An 18,874-nucleotide genomic window follows, 5' to 3' on the forward strand; every position below is an offset into this window, starting at 1 on the left:
ATTTTTCAGCAGTCACATTAAGATCTGTTAAGACTGTGAGGGTCTTGGGAAAGAGCATTCAGTTACAACATAGAAATTGTGGGAGAATCTGCTTTATGCGAAAGCACATGTTCATTGCATCTCTGGTTCTTTTAGGCCACTTTCAAGCCAGGATGTACCTAATGGTGCTCATGGAGCCAACACAGGAGTGGAAACAACAGGAATTCTTCCCAAGGTTTAAGTCACAGGTTTATTTGCCTAAAGGAGACCTAAGAGTTTTCCTACCAAAGAACTGGAAAAAAAATATATAGTAGTGTATGCAGTTCACATGTCAAACCAGGTCTTAGGATTCAGGATGAGAGAAATCACTCGAGGCTGGAAATGTGAATGCTGAGTTACAGGGTGCAGTACTGAGGGCTGTTCCTACCTCCCGTTCTCACTGGCCAACGAGATGCTGCTCAGAGCCTCAGGTAACCGTGTGACATAAAGAAACGAGAGTAACCAAGGTCAGAGAGACAGAGAATCCTGACCTGCTGAATACGTGAGACCAGGCACACAATTAAACACGAATCACACACAAATTAAACACAAAATACAACCATATACGGGAACATTCAAAAAGTGTTCTTAAAATAATAAACAAACAAACAAACAAAACCCCCAAACAACCACTACATAAATCGTCTGAACCAAAAAAAGCAAACACAAAAGGGAAAGTTTTGTGTTGGACACAACAAACACCATCTGATGTTAACGATCTCTGATCAAAATGTAAAGGAAGTTCCACCCATAAAGGTTTAATCCATACGGAACTTGCCAATTTCTAATTGCCAATCAGAAAATAAAACAAAATAGATGGAACTAATGTTTTCAGAAATTGTACAAGAGCCAGCACGGGACTGCGATCCTTTGGAGAAGGAAAACAAATGTAGTGAGCCTTGTCACTGCCCATCTGACTCCCTGGAGGCACATTCCCTGGAACAGCACAGGAAGGAGGAGTTGGTCCATCACAGTGAGAGACAAACACATCAGAGTCTGGAGAGTCCACGGCAGTGAGAATGTGCGAAGCAAAGAGAAGAGGATATGCAGACAAATTCCTCCTAAATCTGCACCCAAGTCCTCCTTGAGCTTTTTTTTTCCCCAAAGATTTTTTTTTAATTGAAGTAGAATCAGTTTATAATGTGTCAATTTCTGGTGTACAGCATAATAGTTCAGTCACACATGTCCATACACATATTCGTTTTCATACTCTTTTTCACTATAGGTGACTATAAGATATTGGACATAGTTCCCTGTGCTGCACAGTAGAAACTTGTTTTTTGTCTATCTTATATACAGTAGTTAGTATCTGCACATCTCGAGCTTTTGAAGACCTCCTTCAGCGAAGCTGGCTACACTGGTGTGTCAACTTCCTTTTGTCTATCTGGCGAATCAGCCGTCTGTCCCCACTACTCCATTCAAATTGTTCTTGTAAAGATAATCAGCGGCTGCCCTGCTGTCAAATTCACTGATCCCTCTCTGGCCTCAAATTACCCCATTCCTCCATGGGATACAGAATTACCAGGCGCTCCTGGCTCGCAGGACACCTTGCTCTGCCAGATCCCCACCGGCCACAGCCACTCCGGCTGCTGCCTCCCAGTCTTCCTTGCTAGAGCTCGAAGTGCCGGCAAGTCGGCGCCCATCCTGGGATGTCGTGTGCTCCCTAGCTACGCCCCCATGACTTTTCTTTTCTTTTTTTATTGACGTGTAATTGACATACATGACAAGCACATCTCAGAGATACTGCGGGTTCAGCCACTGCAATAAAAATGAATGTCAAAATAAAGCAAGTCACACACGTTTTTTTTGGTTTCCCAGTGCACACAAAAGTTGTGTTTATACTACACTGTAGTCGCTTAGCGTGCAAAAGAATTACGTCTTTAAAAAAAATGTATGTACCTTAATTAAAAAATAATGCTGTTGGAAAAATGAATCTGACAGATTTGCTCGATGTAGTTGCCACAAACCTTCAATTTGTGAAAAATGCTGCATCTGTGAAGTGTAATAAAGCCAAGTGCTATAAAACCAGATATGCCTGTATATTAGTTTCATGTGTATAACGTAGACATTGCAAAATGATCACTACAGTAAGTCCAGTTCACATCCATCACATGTCACATGTTTTTTCTTGGGATGAGAACTTTCAAGATCCACTCTCCTGGCTACTTTCAAATATGCATTTGAGTCTCGACTTCAGTTCCTCTGGCGAACCTCAAATGTCAATCTCCAGCCCTGACCTCTCTTACATCCCCTGACTCACATCTCAAGTTGCCTCTGTGATAAGCTCCACCAGAACTTCCAAAACAGAAGCCTCTGTACCTCCTCCCGGGCCTCAGCTCTCCCCCATTCCCTGGCTAGTCAAACTGTCTCTCGTAATAAATGGCATCACATCCATCCAGGTGCTCAAGTCAAAATTCTACAAGTCCTCATCGACTCTGTCTTCCCCATCCCCCACCTCAATGTCCAATCCTACTGGCTCTATTTCTAAAACATACCGCAACCATCCCAGCCCTTCCTCCCGCTAACCTACCGGCGTCTCTCACCTGTCCAAGTGCGCTGGCTCCGACCTGGTCTCCCACTTCTCCCACTTTGTATAAGTTATACTGCACCAGTGACTCAAGACGATCTTTGTAAAACATAAACTGATCATGTTTAAAACTTGCAGGGGCTCCCCCATCACCCTGGATTAAAATCCAAACTCCTGACCAGGGCCCCTAAGGCCCTCTGTGTTTCGTGCCAGGATGGGTAGAGGTGGGTTCAAAGAGAGAGGGACCTCTCTCTGCTCCAGAGCCAGGAACCTCGGGACAGGCGAGTGAGAGAGAGAGAGAGAGAGAGAGAGAGGGAGAGAGAGAGAGGGAGAGAGTGTGTGTGTGTGTGCGTGCGTGCGTGTGTGTGTGTGCAGGTCTCCTCTGTTAACCTGCTTCTCTCCAGACAAATGAGGCAGCTGCAGGGCTCCTTGAATTCTAGAATCTCATGACATCCAGCCCGACAGACTGCTTGCTGTAAAGATGGCTGTCTTCTCATTCAGCCCTGCCTCCCCTGCTGTTCTGTGGGAAAATCAGGCCCTCGACACTCAACTCCTCCCCGGAACCGGACCCCACTGCTCCAAGTACGGATTCCCCACCATGAGACCCCTGTTCTGTGGGCTTGGCTGACCTGTTCCCGCCTGCAGCTGAAGGCATCCTCTTTAAGTGTTTTCTGCATTTATCAATTTTTAGGACTTAGATACACAGATGTTTCTAGATTTATTAAAATGCTACATTATTCTCCTATTGTTTGGGGACTGACTTCTTAGAAAAGAAAATAGCCAAGACTTCTTAACTCCACCACCTTAAAGTCATCTTAAGGAAACTAGGGGTCTTGAAAAGAGATAGGAGAACAGTCCTAGAGTCTCCTTTAATGGTTCCTCATTAGATTCTTTGCTGAGCATCTCAGCCAAAGGATTCGGTTAGCCCGGCTGATGTCTGGTGTCTACACATCTTTGCTCCTGGGACTCCCCAAAGGTGCACAAACTTCAGACTCCCTGAAGCTTCAGTGCCCACAACCCCAGTACTCCGCCACGGCCCCTAGCACCTCATGCAGGGTCGGCTGAATTCTCCAGGGAAGAAAACCATCCAAAGGATGTCCTTGGAAAATAGACTAAGTTTGATAAAACACATCAATAAAATTAAAATCCACCTTGTCTCCCAGACCTGGACTTTCCTGGGCCAAAGAGTTTCGAAACCTTACATACTTTTTCATATACTTCTGCCGACTGAATGGTACCACTCTAAATGGTAATTGGCATTATGCTAAGGCAAGAAACAGCAAACTTTTTCTTAAAGGGCGAGAGAGTAAATATTTTAGGCTTCTGGGCAATATCTTGTCTCTGTTGCAATGACAGCTCTGCAAGCAGCCAGGGACGAAAGGGAAAAATGACTGTGGCTGTCTTCCAATTAAATGTATTCCCAGAAGCAGTTGGCCAGCCTCTGGACTAGGGTTTGCCAACCCCTGTTCTAAGGCACAGAAAACCTACAAATGTGGGTCTTTTCCTTATTTTATAAACTAAAGATACTGCAGTATCATGAGATTTAACACAGGCAGTCAAAGTATGCAGTCTACCACGGGGGACCCAGAGACAAGAGTCTTGAGTTCAGCTCTCTCTGGACACCTGGCTTACAAGCATGAGTTATGTAACCTAGTAAGTTTCACTCCCTGCACTCACGACACAGAAGTAACAGCATCTAAGTCACTGCAGTCCTCAGTCCTCAATTTACAACTTCTGGCACAGAACAAGTACCCAGAAATTGTTAAATAAATGAATAAGAGAACAAAACAGAATCTTACACCGCCATTAAAATCTCTCTGAAACATAGATGGCAGAGTAAATGCCTACAGTATGGTATCAGTAGGAAAAAACAAAATTCGCATTCAGTATTAATTCAGCTATTAAAAAATGCATAGGAAGAAACACACTGGAAGAAAAATTTCCATAATATTAATCCTGGCTGGGTGCTAAAAAATATAAGGACAATTACTTTCTTTTTCATATTTTTCTATATTCAAATTTTTTACAATGGGCTTGTATTACTTCTATAATAAAATAATACATAAAGTCTAGAGAAAACCACAAGAGCAGAAGAATGGATGGAGAGAGGACAACAGGGACGTGCAGAGGACATCAGGAGATGACGCAGCCACTGAGAGCAGGGGCACATGGTTGGGATGGGTGGCAGGGCCATTCTATAAGCAAGTATCAGGGGTTCAAGATTTGTGAGCAGATAAAAGCATGACAGGGTCACTGCTATATGGCAGGAAGAGCTCTCTGACAAACTACAGCCCCCAGGCCAAACCCAGCCCGCTGCGGACAGCCCCCGTTTCACCGCACTTCGTAGACGTGGCATTTTTCACAAATGGAAGGTCTGTGGCAACCCCGCCTCCAGCTGATCTGTCGGTGAGATTTTTCCACCAGCATTGCCTCACTCGGTGTTTCTGGGTCATATCTGGGTAATTCTCACACAATTTCAACCTTTTAAAGTCACGACTCCATTTGTTATGATGATGTGCGACCAATCATCTGTGATGTTGTTATTACTACGACTTACAGAAGGTTAGCATTTTTGATAAGTATTTTAAAATTAAGGTGGATGTGCTGCGTTTTTAGCCAACGCTATTGCACACTTAATAGACTACACGAGCAGGTGAACATAACTTTTATAAGCACTGGGAAACCAAAAAAAGCTCGTGTGGTCCAGAACTGAACCCACGGTAGTTCCAAGGTACACCTGTGTCTGTTTCTGTAAATTAAGCTGCATGGACACCCAGCCGCACCCAGGCATTCAGATATTGTCCACGGCTACTTTCATGCGAAGTAGTTACAACACAGAGCATTATGGCCCAGAAAGCCTAAAATACTTACTATCTGGCCATTTCCAGAAAAAGTCTCTGAACCCTAGTCCACAGGATACAACACAGAATGGGAAAACTACAAGAGGTGAGGCAGCAGTCACGAGGGCCATCACTTTAAGGGTGACGTGGAGGATGACGGCTGCAGACAGAAGACAGACATCTTGACAAACATCTGTATCTACGATCAGATGAAGAACAGAAGAGCTACCACCCTTTTTCATGATCACTATTTAACAGTACGGCAGGAACGCACGGTAACTGTTGCATAGGTTACCTGCAGGATCCGGACTGTAGAGGCTGGCAGCTGTCGCTATGGGTCCTGGTGGGTGGATGGCACTCGCCGAAGACCTCTGACTCGCAATCAGGATCCTGCTCTTTGCAGATGGTAAACGAGACATGGCACCCAATCCCAACTGGGGCTTAAGGAGCATGGCCGATCGATAGAAGGTTGGAGGAACTTCGTAGTGAGTATAGGGAGGAGAACAAAATTCTTCTTTTCCAGGGCGTTCTGTAACCTGTGATGAAGGACCGGAAGCTCAGTCAGAGAACTGCACGGCACAGGATGAGTGGTGAGCTGGTCCAGAGACCAAAGCGCCAACAGGGACCACGCTGGCACCAGCGAGCTGCTCCTCCACAATCACTTACCTTCTCTGGGCCCCAGTGTCTTCATCTCTGTGTTGACAACAACTGGGTGCTCTCTCAGGTCTACGCTGGTTCTAATACTCTATGGATCTACATTTCGCTGAGAGAAGAAAGAACTCCCTCTACAAGACTTTTAAATTTGATCGCTACATAGAATCATTGGAATTTGTGCAAGCAGTCAGCCTATAAATAAGCAATGTCAATGATGCAAGGCAAGAATTTAGCAAATGTTCACAGAATTATGAACGTTTCATTATTCCTAAGGAGGAAAGGCACACTTTTCATGGCGACCTAGTCTTACAAGAAGCTGATGGACTTCATCCATTTATGTTAAGTCTTTATTAGGCGACTCGGGAAATTAAAATATGCATGGTTAATGAGGGAGAAAAGGTTATTAGGAAGAATAGAGAAGTCAATGAAAAGATGCGTTGTCAGGCCTCTACGTTCTGTTTACACAATTAAAAACGACAGACTAGGAATTACCTCCGATTGTCTTCCCTACGAAGGTGGTGGTTCCAGGGATGTTTGAGCAAGTTTCACTAGAATGGAAGTTTGGGGGCAGAGTCTTGCTGACTGCTGAACTCACAGCGCCTAGAACAGTGTCTAGCACAGGGCTGAAATCAATAAACATCTATTTAATACAGGAATCATGTTTCAGACTTTCCTAAATTTAATAACATAACATGTTACTGTTTCCTGTAGCTAACAGTTTGGATTACAATACAATTATGGCTACCTTCCACGTATGCAGTTCTGTACTCACAAAGCCTGTTCATAGTATCGGTGTTTCTTGATGTTAAAAATGAAAAAGACAATGAAATAATCTTATTTCCTTTAAGTTAAAAAAAAAAAACATAGCGTCAGAGGCTACGTAGGAAAAGATACACGTGGTAATTAACTCTGTGGTAAATCACAATACATTGTATATGTCAATGTACTGCCTCCATCCACTCAGGAATCACAGGCATTTAACAATATTCTTTAATAGGGGCTACAGAGCTTTGATCCAGGCTGTTGAAGAGATAAACCCTTGAGTTAATACTGTTTTAATGTTGAAATGGATAACAAAGTTCTCCTTAAATTGACATTATTGAAACAAAAGATAAGGCCTTTAAAGTTTTATCATTTCACACTGTAAAAGATGCATGATTCCTAGAGTAGATGGATGGGATTCAGGCCGCAGCAAACCACCCTTCTGTGAAAGAGCATTCCACAGCTGCTCTGATAAAATTTTCACCACTTTCTACTTACTCTCCTACTATCAATCTTTGGCTTTTCTATCATAGTCCTATTTCCTCTCTTTTTAAATTTTCGTGCCTAAATTTTAGGGGGTCACTGCTCATTGCTTTTAGCAGGTGCTCCCATGAAGAAATAATGATCATTTCTATCTGCCAGGTTGTTAGAACTGCAATGTCTTATCTCAGTAATTACTCAGTTCTTTCAAACTGGATAGGTTTCAGGGGGCAAAATCTATCAGGCCGTCATTCAAAAACGACCTTCATGATTTCAGGAACTTCAAGGCCCGTCATTTTGTTGGGTACTTTGTCTCTGGCAAGATAACAAATTCTTTAAAAAGGTGAGAAGCATGCCTCGGATGCTTAATCTGTGCATTTTTAATAAAACAAGAGCGTCTACAAAGAGCTTCACACTCTTTTCTTTCATCTTTACTGACAGAACACAACAGGTATCACCCACAGTCATAAACACATAGAGATTTAACCCCAAATGGGTTTTCTTCCCACCTTCTCTAATGGAGTATTTTTAGAGAAATAATTTTGAAAGCCAACTAAAGAATCCTTGTGATTTCAAACAAACTCTTAAAATCAATTGAGGCACACAAACAAGTAAGTTCTTACTGGATCACCCCTCTTCCTATTTGCCTTGTCCTAGTCTCAGGGGATTGTGGGCTGGGGAGACTGGGGTAAATGTGAAGGCTGCACTGAGAAGCCACTGGCATAGCTGCACAGAGAGGGCTTGTGACAGCTCATTTCGTCAACTTAAGATACCATGCGATCCAGACATTCAGTCAAAGATGATTCTAGATGTTTCTCTGAAGGTATTTTTTAGATGAGCTCAACATTGAGTTCAATAGACCTGGAATAAAGCAGATTACCCTTCATAATGTGGGTGGGCCTCATCCAATCAGTTGAAGGCCTTAATAGAAAAACACTGACCTCCCTTAAAGAAGAGGGAAATCTGCCAGCAGATGGCCTTTGGACTCAAACTGCAACATCAACTCTTCCCAGGTCTCCAACCTGTTGGCCCCCACTGCATATTTTGGACTTGCCAGTCTCCACAATTGTGTGAGCCAATTCCTTAAAGTCTCAATAGATAGGAAAATAGATAGATACACACAGAGATACATATATACTTGTATATATGATCTGGTTCCCTGGAGAACCTGAGAGACACAGTGTCCTACAGAGATGAGGGGGTTCCAGGGAGGACGGGAGTCCAGCCCTAATCACACTCCCGTATACTGCAAGCACACTGCCTCACCTGGTCCACTCACCCCTGCTCCCTGCCTCCCACCTCCTTCCACCAATCATTAAAAGGGTTCCCCCAAAGCATCGATAGGAGGGAGTCCCCTGAAGCCTCAGGGTACCTGAAAGCAGAAAGCAGTCCAAACAAGTAAGCATATTTTACCATCAAGGCATGACTAGATTCATGATTACCTTCAGAGCCACTTCCAGAGGCTGAACACAGGAGGAGACTCTTTGGGTTACATCAAGTCACAGCTATGGGAGTAAAGGCCAAAAACCAGCCTATTCTCCACTTTTGATTAAAGATGACATCAGAAATTTGCCCAGTACAATGTCTGGGGCTTCTCTACTCTATCCTGCAGCCTGAGGAAAGGGCCTGGGCCTCAGATGCTCTGATTGTGGCTGAAAATGGTCCTCGGAGAGAGTGGCTGGCACACAGCAGCACTGCTACCCCGGCACCAACAGGGTCTCACCAGACTCCTCAGAACTACTAAAGCCACACACTCACACCAACCCATTTCCTGGAGATCTGGGGTGGCTTCTGGAGGACTAAGAATAAAAAATACATGGGGTGGGGGGGAATGTACATCTAACATAGAAATTATTCTGTATTTTATGGAGGAAGCAGAAGCAATAAAGAAAGGAATTATACACAAGAAAAATTCAGACATGTCACAGAGAAAGAATTGCAGATACTAACAGGATTTCTGCCTACATCTCCAAAAAAGTTTCTCACAAGTGTGTTTCACAGAGAAAAATCTAGGGGATCTTTTTTGTTTGTTTGGTGGGTGGGAAGGGGTACTAAATTACTTATTTGAAGAAAGTGTACAAATGAAAGTCACCAATAAAGTGCCTCTGAACAGAGGCCTAAAGAAAGCGAAGGGGAGAGCCATTCAGATATCTGGAAGAAGACCTCTGAGCAGAGGGAAGTGCAAAGGCCCTGAGGCAGCAGAGGTAGAGAGAAGGAAGGAGAGGTGGTCGGGAGGTAAAGGAGCCAGACTGACTGCATTCTGACGGCTGAGCAGGCTCTGGGCTCCAGCCCACATTCCGAGTGGCCTGGGAAGACCTAAAGCATGTCAGGGAGAGGAGTGAGGAGAGCTGCAATCCTGCCCTGCACAGAATCACTGCAAGGACTGGAGAAGGTTGGCAAAGATTAAATGTGATGTCAAGTGGGCCCGGTACACAGTAGGCACTCAACTAAACGCCAGCTGTAATTATTGTTTTGACTTAAAATGGAGCCGAGGCCTAACATGCTTCCTACTCACTGTGCTCTTGGTATGTCTGCATAGAGATCAAGTCTGACCCATTTGAACGGTATATTTATTTTGGAATTTTTGCATTGGCCTGGTTTCTAGAAGAATTATGCTCGCTTGCTGAAACAACGAAGTCAGGTCAAATGCACACTTCCCTACCTTTCACGTGTTATGTCAGGTAGAATTTTAACGAGTCTCCTCAGATGTCAGAGGCCCTCTCATCCTGACCACCGGACTCTTCTAAATCAAAGCTGTCCATCTGCCTACAACCTCCCCTGGTTAAAAATACCCATTGCTGCACGAGTGTCTCCATCACAGTCTGCGACTGGCCGAGAGAGGATATTCTGTTTTCCCAATTCATCAAAAAATGCATAACAGATCTGAGGAAGTGCCACTTGGAGACGGTGTCACGATGCCATTCTCTTACCTCCTGCAGAAACTTTTCACTCATCTGACTGAAGTGGTGTCCAGGGGGCTTGATCCCAGACACCACCAGCCCGGAGCTGAACACCCGGGGCCGCTGCAAGTCAGGCTTGAACTTCTCGTAGAGGCCGGCAGGCGGCTTCAGGTCCCCGCTCACCGCCTTGTCCTCCTTGGGGAGAGGCACGGCGCATGCAGGCGGAGCATACGGCAGCCCCACAGGGACCAGCGAAGCGTCCATCTGGCCGAGGGCCTGAGGGCTCCTCCTGATGTAGGTGATGATCTTAGGCCTAACGTGCTTGGGCTTGGGCAGGATGACAGGCCTAGGGTCTGCCCTTTCTTCTGTCTTTTCAACCCGGAGGCCCTCCCTTCCCTCTGGGGCGGCGGGTGTGTCCTCGGGATGGGCGACAACAGGCTTGGAAATCCCACTGGGGCAGGTGTGCTTGTCAGGCACTTTCGGGGAAGCGTTGGACAACCCCGCGCTGTCGGCGGGAGGCAGGGCGACCGAGGGGGACCCCGCATCCCCACCCAACACGCCCGAGTCCTGAAAGCCGCTGCTGGGTGGTGGAGGCTGGCGGCCCATGTTCACAGCGGTCTCTGGGTGGAGGGGCGCTGGGACCTGGGGAAGAGAATCCGCTCTTGCTGGGGTGCTTTCCACCTCAACTGCATCTTCTAGACGGTGCCTGTTCTCAGCCACGGATGTCGTGATCTCTGTGCTCTCCCCAGCTTCTGAGCTGCTGTGAGGAGGGTTGAGGGGCTCAGCGACCCCAGTTTCACTCTTTCCAACAGAAGGATCTGAAGTGAAGACTGTAGCACCATCCCTGTCCCCACCGCCCAGCACCCCACTCTCCTCACGGGCATCTGAGGGTCCGCTGTCAGTCGAATTAGCAGGAACCAAAGCTGCGTGACTATCACCTGGTGAGACGCTGCGGGACGCCGCTTCACCCAGCTTCCCAGCTGCACTTGGTGAAATTCTGCCTGTGGGCTGATTATCAGCAGCTCTCGGGGGAGCAGGGCTCTGTTTCGGGGTGGTCTGCAGAGAACCCTCCTGGCCTCTCTTTTCCTGCTCACTCCTGCCTCTTCCCACGCCTGGGGGGTGAGGACCGCTGTGCGGCAGGCTGCTAAGTACGGCAGCGGCAGCGGCGGCAGCTTCCTGCTGTGCTTCCCCACGCAGCTCCTTTCTCCCCCGGGGTAACACATCCTCCTCCCCAGGACATCCCAGCCCCTCCACCTGGGTGGACTTGAACTCCTGCATGGGCCTGGGCTGGCCCAGTTTCAGCTCCATCTTGGGCTCTGCCTTTCCCTGGCCCGACTGTGCTTCTGGCTTACTCAGGACTTCCCTCAACAGTGGAGTGGAATTCGGGGTGCCCTCTGGGCGGGCAGAAGGGGCTGTGCTCTGGGCGCTAGCTCTCGGTACCTGCCCGCCCTCAGTCCGGGCCTCTAAGGGGGTGGTCTCCTTGGTTTCTGAGGTAGATGGTTTTGGAGGACGCGCAGGGTTACTGGCCGCTGGAGAACAAGCTGGCCCTGGAAAAGGGACTGTCCCCGTCTTCTGCGGCCCCTGCCCACCACTGGCCACCAGCCAGAGGGCTTCTGGGGGGCCCAGTCCTCCAGGCTGCGGAGGTGGCCGGGCCAGGCCTCCGGGGCGCTCCTTAGCAAGCACGTCGCCTGCAACCGCAGAGCTGCTGGCCCTCTCCAAAGAACGCCTCCTCAGCTCCTCACTGTCCAGGGTCTTGGCCAACTTATCCTTGGGAGCATGCCGGGGAGCTTCAGCCTCCCTCCTGGCTGAGACCTCGGGACTGGCCTCACCCCCGACAGTCCTCCAGCTTGGCCGGCCTGGGCCGTGGAGACCCCGAGGGGTCTGCAGGCTCTCTGCGACTCTTTCCAGCGTGGACTCCATGCTCAGTTCGCTCTGAGCTGTCGGAGGAAATTTTAAATCCTTCAGGCTGGTGGGGCCAGCCTGAGGCCCCTTCCCAAAGCTCTGAAGTGGCTGGAAGTCCTTATGGACCCGGGTACCATTCTCTGGCCCCCCTGCATTTGCATTTCCAAGTTCATCTGTCCGGTCACAAGTCGCCGGCTCATCATGAGAGGAGCTGACCCCCCACATGACGGGGTTGGCGTTGGTGTCCCCCAGACTCAGGATGCTCTCATTATTATTTTTTGTTCCATTTCTGTTGTCCCGCAACTCAGTGTAGCACGACTTCTTAGGAGCCACTGGGACGCTCATTTTCAAGCCTTCAATGGGGGCTGCCTGCCATGCAGTCCTCCTGAATGGGAAGGGGCTTCCTTCAAGCTGCTATGCGGTGAAGAGGAAACACTCAAGCTGCCTGCTGCCCCCGGACAAAGTCACTGGGCAGCGCTGCTCATCACTCTCAGAGCAGTTTTAAAACCGAGCATTGTCTTGATACGCAGCTGGATGACTTGTCTGTTAGGTGCCTGCTGAACGAGAGCCCGTTAGCCCATGAGACCTAAAGAGAAATGAAAAGGAAAGCATGTTAGAGTGACAGGTGGAGCTCTCACGAGAAAACAGCGTGGTAAACACACATTCATTCGTCACTTTCCTCCTGTCATTTCATCTGCTCAGGCCAGACACTGTTTCTCAAAAACCTTTCCGACGGGGCTCTCCTGCTAGACAAATATGGGAAATTGTAAGATCAAAATGATTACTGTTAGGCATGGATTATGAATACATCTTAAACATTAAATTCAAATTTTAAAAACCCACAAGTCCATGCTGATACTGATGGAAAAGGGTGAAAGGGAAGGGCATGCTCTTTTTCACAGAAGAACATCAACTAACATATGAAAAAATTATACAATTTAAACATCACCACTTCATGTTCACCAGAGTAATAATCATCTTGGGCAAGGGACGCCAATGGTTGCTAGAAATCACTGAATGAAAAACTGTTGGGGAACAAGATAGTTACAGAATTGTTAAGGCACCATTCTCTATAGATTACTTTATTTATTCCAAAGGAAAACTTCATCTGTACGAGGGAGAACGCTGGTGGACACCACTTTAACCAAGTGATCAAATTTAACATCATCAATATGGAAGCTGATAGCAAGTGCTCCTGAGGTTAGGCAGTTCTCAGGTCCTCCCCCGGCCCCGAAGACAGTATTCTGGCTATAAACGTCCAACCTGAGTTCAATCAAGAGGAAATAAACGGGCAAACTGAAATTGATGGGCCTTCTACAAAGTAACTGGCCTAAACTTGCCCCTAAAATGCCAATGGATATCTAGACGCAATGCATGCTCCTTGACTGAGTCTTGGATTTTGAAAACTTTTGCAAAGAACATTGAGACAATGTGAGATTTAAATACGGGCTATATATTGGGTAAAGATACTTGATCATGGTTAACTTTCTTGGATGTGTTATTAGCATTGTGATTATACCAGCAGTAATCTGTTCCTGGAAGATACACAATATTAAACATGTCAAGATTTCTAACGTGACATGTGGTCTGTAACCTACTCTCAAATGGTTCAGCAAAGAGAGAAATGTGTGTGTGTGTAAAAGAGAGAGCGCACACAACCATGGCAAAATGTCAGCAATCTGAAAATCTAGGTGGATCCCCTCTGCTACACCTGCACTTTTTGTATAGGTTTGATATTTTTCAAAATAAAAAGTTGGAGGAAATTCTATTCCTGCCTGAAAGGTCTGCATGGTCTAGCCCCCACACACCTTTCCAGCCTCACCTCCACTTGTCCTCTTACTCCCTGGGGGGCAGCCACACTGTCCTCGTTCCTCATGTTACGATGTTCCTTTCTCCCTGCTTTGGGGCCTCTGCACATACTCCCATCTTCATGGAATGTGGACTTTTCCCCCAGTCTCAGCCAACTAACTCCCTTGTCGTCTTCAGTTTGCAGCATAAGTGCCACTTCCTCCAGGAAGCCTTCCTGATCCACTAGATTAGGTCCTTCTATGATGAACTTTCATAATACCCTATATTTTTACTTTAAAAAAAAACTTCAAATGTGCTAGGCACTGAAGAAAATATTAGAAAAGGTTGGTAATACCTGGTATACATATATACATATATATATATATATATATATATACACATATATATATATGTATATATATATAACCCATTTCACATGTATTTGTAGTATGAACAAATGAATAATGATTAAATGAATGATGAAGATCAATGTCATTTCTGACCCCACAGTTTGAATTTTAATAGAGTATTTAAGTTTCTATCCAAGTAGATGCACAGATCACCAGTAAACCACTCAACTCAAGGCTAACACAGTTTTACCTGCTGCTGTGAATGCATTTATTAGGCACGGGGGATGGGAGACTTTAAAAGTAACAGGGTTCTGCCTTGGCCCCAACTCTCCCAGTGGGGATTCAACATTAACAGCCTCCTTCCACACCTTCCTCTGCTTCATACAAACACATACAAGTGCACGCACTTATGACACAGGAGACTGCTGTTATGTTTCTGCTAAAACACGTTACATGGCAACCCACTCGTCTGTCCTGCATGATTGTTGAATATGTTATTTCACACATTCAAAAGAACATGTGTATGTACATCTACATATATATGTACATTTGTACATGCACTATACATGTATGTGTGTATATATACTATATGTGTAGATACACAAGTGTAGATTTGTTTTATAACATATGTTATAAAACAAAATAATATAATAAACAGGAAAAACAAAGGACTGAAAAATCACCAAGAGCTTGCAGCTACTTCCAAGCTCCTCTCCACCCCAGCCCCGACCTTCCCAACTTAATCTTTCAATTGACAACCTCCCATGGGCACCCCTACGATCTCAGTTGATAGAGATTTCTTCTCCTTCCATTTTTTTCGCATGTATATGTCCTTTTTACATAAATGAGGTCATTTCCTACAAGCTGCTTTTCTTTTTCTTCGCCCTTTCTCCCCCCTCACCCCCAGGCACATTAACATCCTGCTCTAGGTCTTTCCATGTATTTCCCCATGTTTGTAGAATCCTGTCCAAATACACACACCTGTACAAAGGTGTGCACTTCCATCTCCCGCCATGCCGCACTTCCAGTCGGTCCCTGTCATACTCACGTCCTCATCTTTCCACTCCCTTCTTGTACTGTCTCCGCTTTCCTTTTCCCCTTCTCTGTCTTCTTCTAGCCTGTCTTCAGCAAGCCAGTGGTACCCCTAGGTCCAGTCTTACCCCAATACAGCCCTCAAGCCTAACCAAGGTGTCGATGCTCTGATCCCAGCCTCCGGGATTCTCAATGCACCCGTATTTGTTTCTTTCATCAGCTTTCCAGATACTTTCCTTGTGCCTCTGGGCACAGATACAAAAAGCATGTAGGCAAATCAATAAGACAGCCGTTTAAAAGAACACCATGCTTTCTAGGTCGGGAAATGGGTGTCCTAGAAAGTCAGGGAGAGGAAGAAATTCCACAAACGTAAGCCAACCACAGAAAGTGAGCATCTCTAATTCTCTGTGGGCAGAATTATAAGCACAAAACCAAGAGCTCTCTTGGGTTTCAACTGTCGAGGCTGGTAGAAGGAAATAAACGAATTCTCAGCACTGACAAACCAAACCAGGGCACCAGACATCACAGTCCACAACATGATTGCTAGAGAGTGTGAAATCAGTGTCTTGTTAGAAAGAGTTGTACCTTAATTTTTTCTTATTGAAGTACAGCTAAATTCCAACGTTGTGCTAGTTTCTGGTGTGCAGCATAGTGATTCAGTTATATTCTTTTTCATACACTTTTTAATTACAGGTTATTACAAGATATTGAATATTGTTCCCTGTGTTATACAGGAACTTGTTGTCTACCTATTTTATACATAATAGTTTGTATCTGCTAATCCCAAACTCCTAATTTATTCCTCCCCACTCCTTTTCCCTTAGGGAACCATAAGTTTGTTTTCTGTCTGTGAGTCCATGTTTTGTAACTAAGTTCATTTGTGTCATTTTTTTAGATTCCATATATAAACATGATATCATATGGTATCTGCCTTTCTCTGACTTTTACTACACCTAGTATGATAATCTCTAGGTCAATCTATGTTGCTGAAAATGGTATTATTTCATTCTTTTTTATGGCTGAGTAGTATTCCATTTTGTATATATACCACAGCTTCTTTATCCAGTCATCTGTCTACGTACATTTAGGTTGCTTCCATGTCTTGGCTGTTATAAACAGTGCTGCTATGAACACTACGGCGCACACATCTTTTCAAATTAGAGTTTTCTCCAGATATTTGCCCAGAAGTGGGATTTCTGAATCACATGGTAACTCTATTTTTAGCTTTTAAATTAACAATTATATAATAGATGTTCTTTGTCAGTAAATAAGAAACGTTACTGATTGGTAAATAGATGAAAAGCTAGAACCTCCTGGGGGCCAAGTATTCTTCTCAACACTAACGCTTATCTGTAATATTTCATTTTTAAATTATAATTAACTTTATTTCATTTTTAATTTTAATTTAAGTTAAACTATTTAATATTTGTAATGGCTCCAGAAAGAGATCTTAACATCCCCTTGCTTTTTTTCTCTCTCACCAGGTAAGCTTTTTTTTTTTCTCCTCACACAGGTAACACTCCCCAGGTCACAAAGCATGGAAGTGGCAGAGCCCAAACAGAGGTAGGAAAGTAAAATCCATGCAGAAAGTGGAAGCTATAAACAAAAAGCTGCTTATTGGTGAAAGTGTACAGATCACATGGGAAGAATAAAAAGTCACTGTTGTAAGAACAAGAATAGGAAAGCAAGACCAGAAACCAAAAGAGGAGAGGAAGCTCACACAAGACAAGAAAAGCAAATTTGAAAACCTTCTTCAATCATAAAGGCAAAATTACATACAGAAGGTAACATTTCCTGTCTCCTTCCCTTCTTGCCCAGCTTCACACCTCCCTCCTCCAGCCCCACCCTTTTACCAGAAGACAGTCTCAGGGCCAACATGAGTAGGAGGTTTTTTCCCATCTGGATTTCAATCCAGGTAATCTACTAAGGTAAACATCTTTTCCCCAATATAAACATGATCATAAAAATTCAGACTTATGATACAGGAGTGTGTGAGTAAACAAGAAACGCAAATACATCAATCAACGGTGGGGACCCCGCCCCATGTAAGGTGCATTTGCCCAGGGTGAGGCATGGAACTGTCATGGGCTTCACATTCACGACTATAAAAAGTTACAAACAAGGGTTGTAGTGGTAAATGGCAATTTATCTTAGAAAAAAATCCATTAACTAAGTCCCAGGTCCAAAAGGAGCTTAAGGATTTTCTAGGCTCACAGCCAACCTGATGCTTAATAATCTCCCAAGTAGTTCTCCCTACTGCTCAGGTGAAAACTCCAGAGTCGGGAACCCCACCAGCTCTGCAGACAGCCCATCACACCCCTGCACAGGGCCACCGTCAAACCTCCCATGACTGAGGTCCTCGTCTCCAGAGCAGAACGGCAACCCCTCATCACCTGGACGACCCTTCGGGTATTTGTGAAGAGCTGTGATGCTCCCTTCCTCCCCAAACCTGGTTTTCCCGTTAAGGAACTCATATTCTCCCAAGCTGGAGCAGCTTTCAAAAATTCCCACTACCTAAGCACACACACCGGGGAGCTCTAGAAGTGCTTACAGGGTGTATCTTAAACAGGGTGCTCAGAGCTGCACACGATATTCAGCCCCAGGTGCATCACCCAGGGTCACGTGGCAGTAAGACTTACACCCTCTTAGTTATACCTCTAACCACACAATCCAAGAGCATGATCACTTCATGGACATGGAAGTCTGCTGATTCCACATCACCCATCAGAATGCCAAAGCACCCTATGAGTTACTCCTAAACAACACCAACTCACTCCTGGAAATTTGTAACTGGCTTTTAGCATCCAGGGTAGGACCAGAAAAACATGTCTTGAACCGCATCTTGCTGGTTCTACGTCCATTGTTCAATCTTATTTAAAACTTTCTGGGCCTACCCTCTATTTTTCATCCAAAAGGTTTGCAATCCATTCTGTTTCCATACCATCTTCAAAGAGGGAAGTGCACCCTTCACGTTATCATTCATTCAGTGATGCGAGAGGCAGCAGGACAGGGCAGGGGACAGAGAGGCAGCAGCTGGTACAGGGAGAGGGAGCTCATCCTCTGCTAGTTGGTGCTCCACGGCCGTCCACGCAGGCATGCCTCACCCACCAGGCCGGGCCCTGAAGCCACCAGCCCCGCTGCCCATCTTGTCCAGAAGAGGACAGACTACACCAAGCGTGTTACTGAAATAATGATCACATCACCTCCCATCCAAAAGAAAAAGAGAAAAATGAAAAGGAAGAAAGAAGAAAATGAAGCCGTTACCCACGACCTGCTCTCCATGCTCCCCAACGTTGTCCGAAGGACCCGTTTATTTTTCTCAGTACTCGTAACTCACCAATTGCTGATGCTGCTTAAAACCCAACGTGGGCTCAGCATCAGGCTCTCCGACTTGTGGTTTAAGCTCTGCACCCTCTTCCTCGCCAACAAACAAAACTGCCTTTGCCCACCTTTAACCACTGGGCATGCCTGAAGTTTCCCGCAGCTCACTGTCTCCACTAGTGGTGTGAACATCTCATCCAGACAGAACCTGATCAGTAGAGCGCATATACATTCCTGAACCATTAAGTGGACTGCAAGCATCTAGAAGCTCACACACAATCTCTTCACCCATCCTGAGCT

The 18,874-nt window shown here is 45.6% G+C and overlaps 1 protein-coding gene across 1 annotated transcript in view; it reads right to left on the reverse strand.

Moving 5' to 3' along the window:
- MTUS2 (microtubule associated scaffold protein 2) overlaps positions 1-18,874 on the reverse strand; it is a 405,965-nt gene that overhangs the window by 256,468 nt on the left and 130,623 nt on the right. Inside the window, exons 5-6 of the mRNA XM_064493235.1 lie at positions 10,212-12,669; positions 5,681-5,921 (exon numbers count right to left, since the gene is read on the reverse strand). Coding sequence (XP_064349305.1) covers positions 5,681-5,921; positions 10,212-12,428 — 2,458 coding nt within the window. The 5' untranslated portion in view covers positions 12,429-12,669. The remainder of the gene's footprint in view (positions 1-5,680; positions 5,922-10,211; positions 12,670-18,874) is intronic.

Source organism: Camelus dromedarius, chromosome 13 (genome assembly GCF_036321535.1).
Source record: "Camelus dromedarius isolate mCamDro1 chromosome 13, mCamDro1.pat, whole genome shotgun sequence".
Lineage (NCBI taxonomy): Eukaryota > Metazoa > Chordata > Mammalia > Artiodactyla > Camelidae > Camelus > Camelus dromedarius.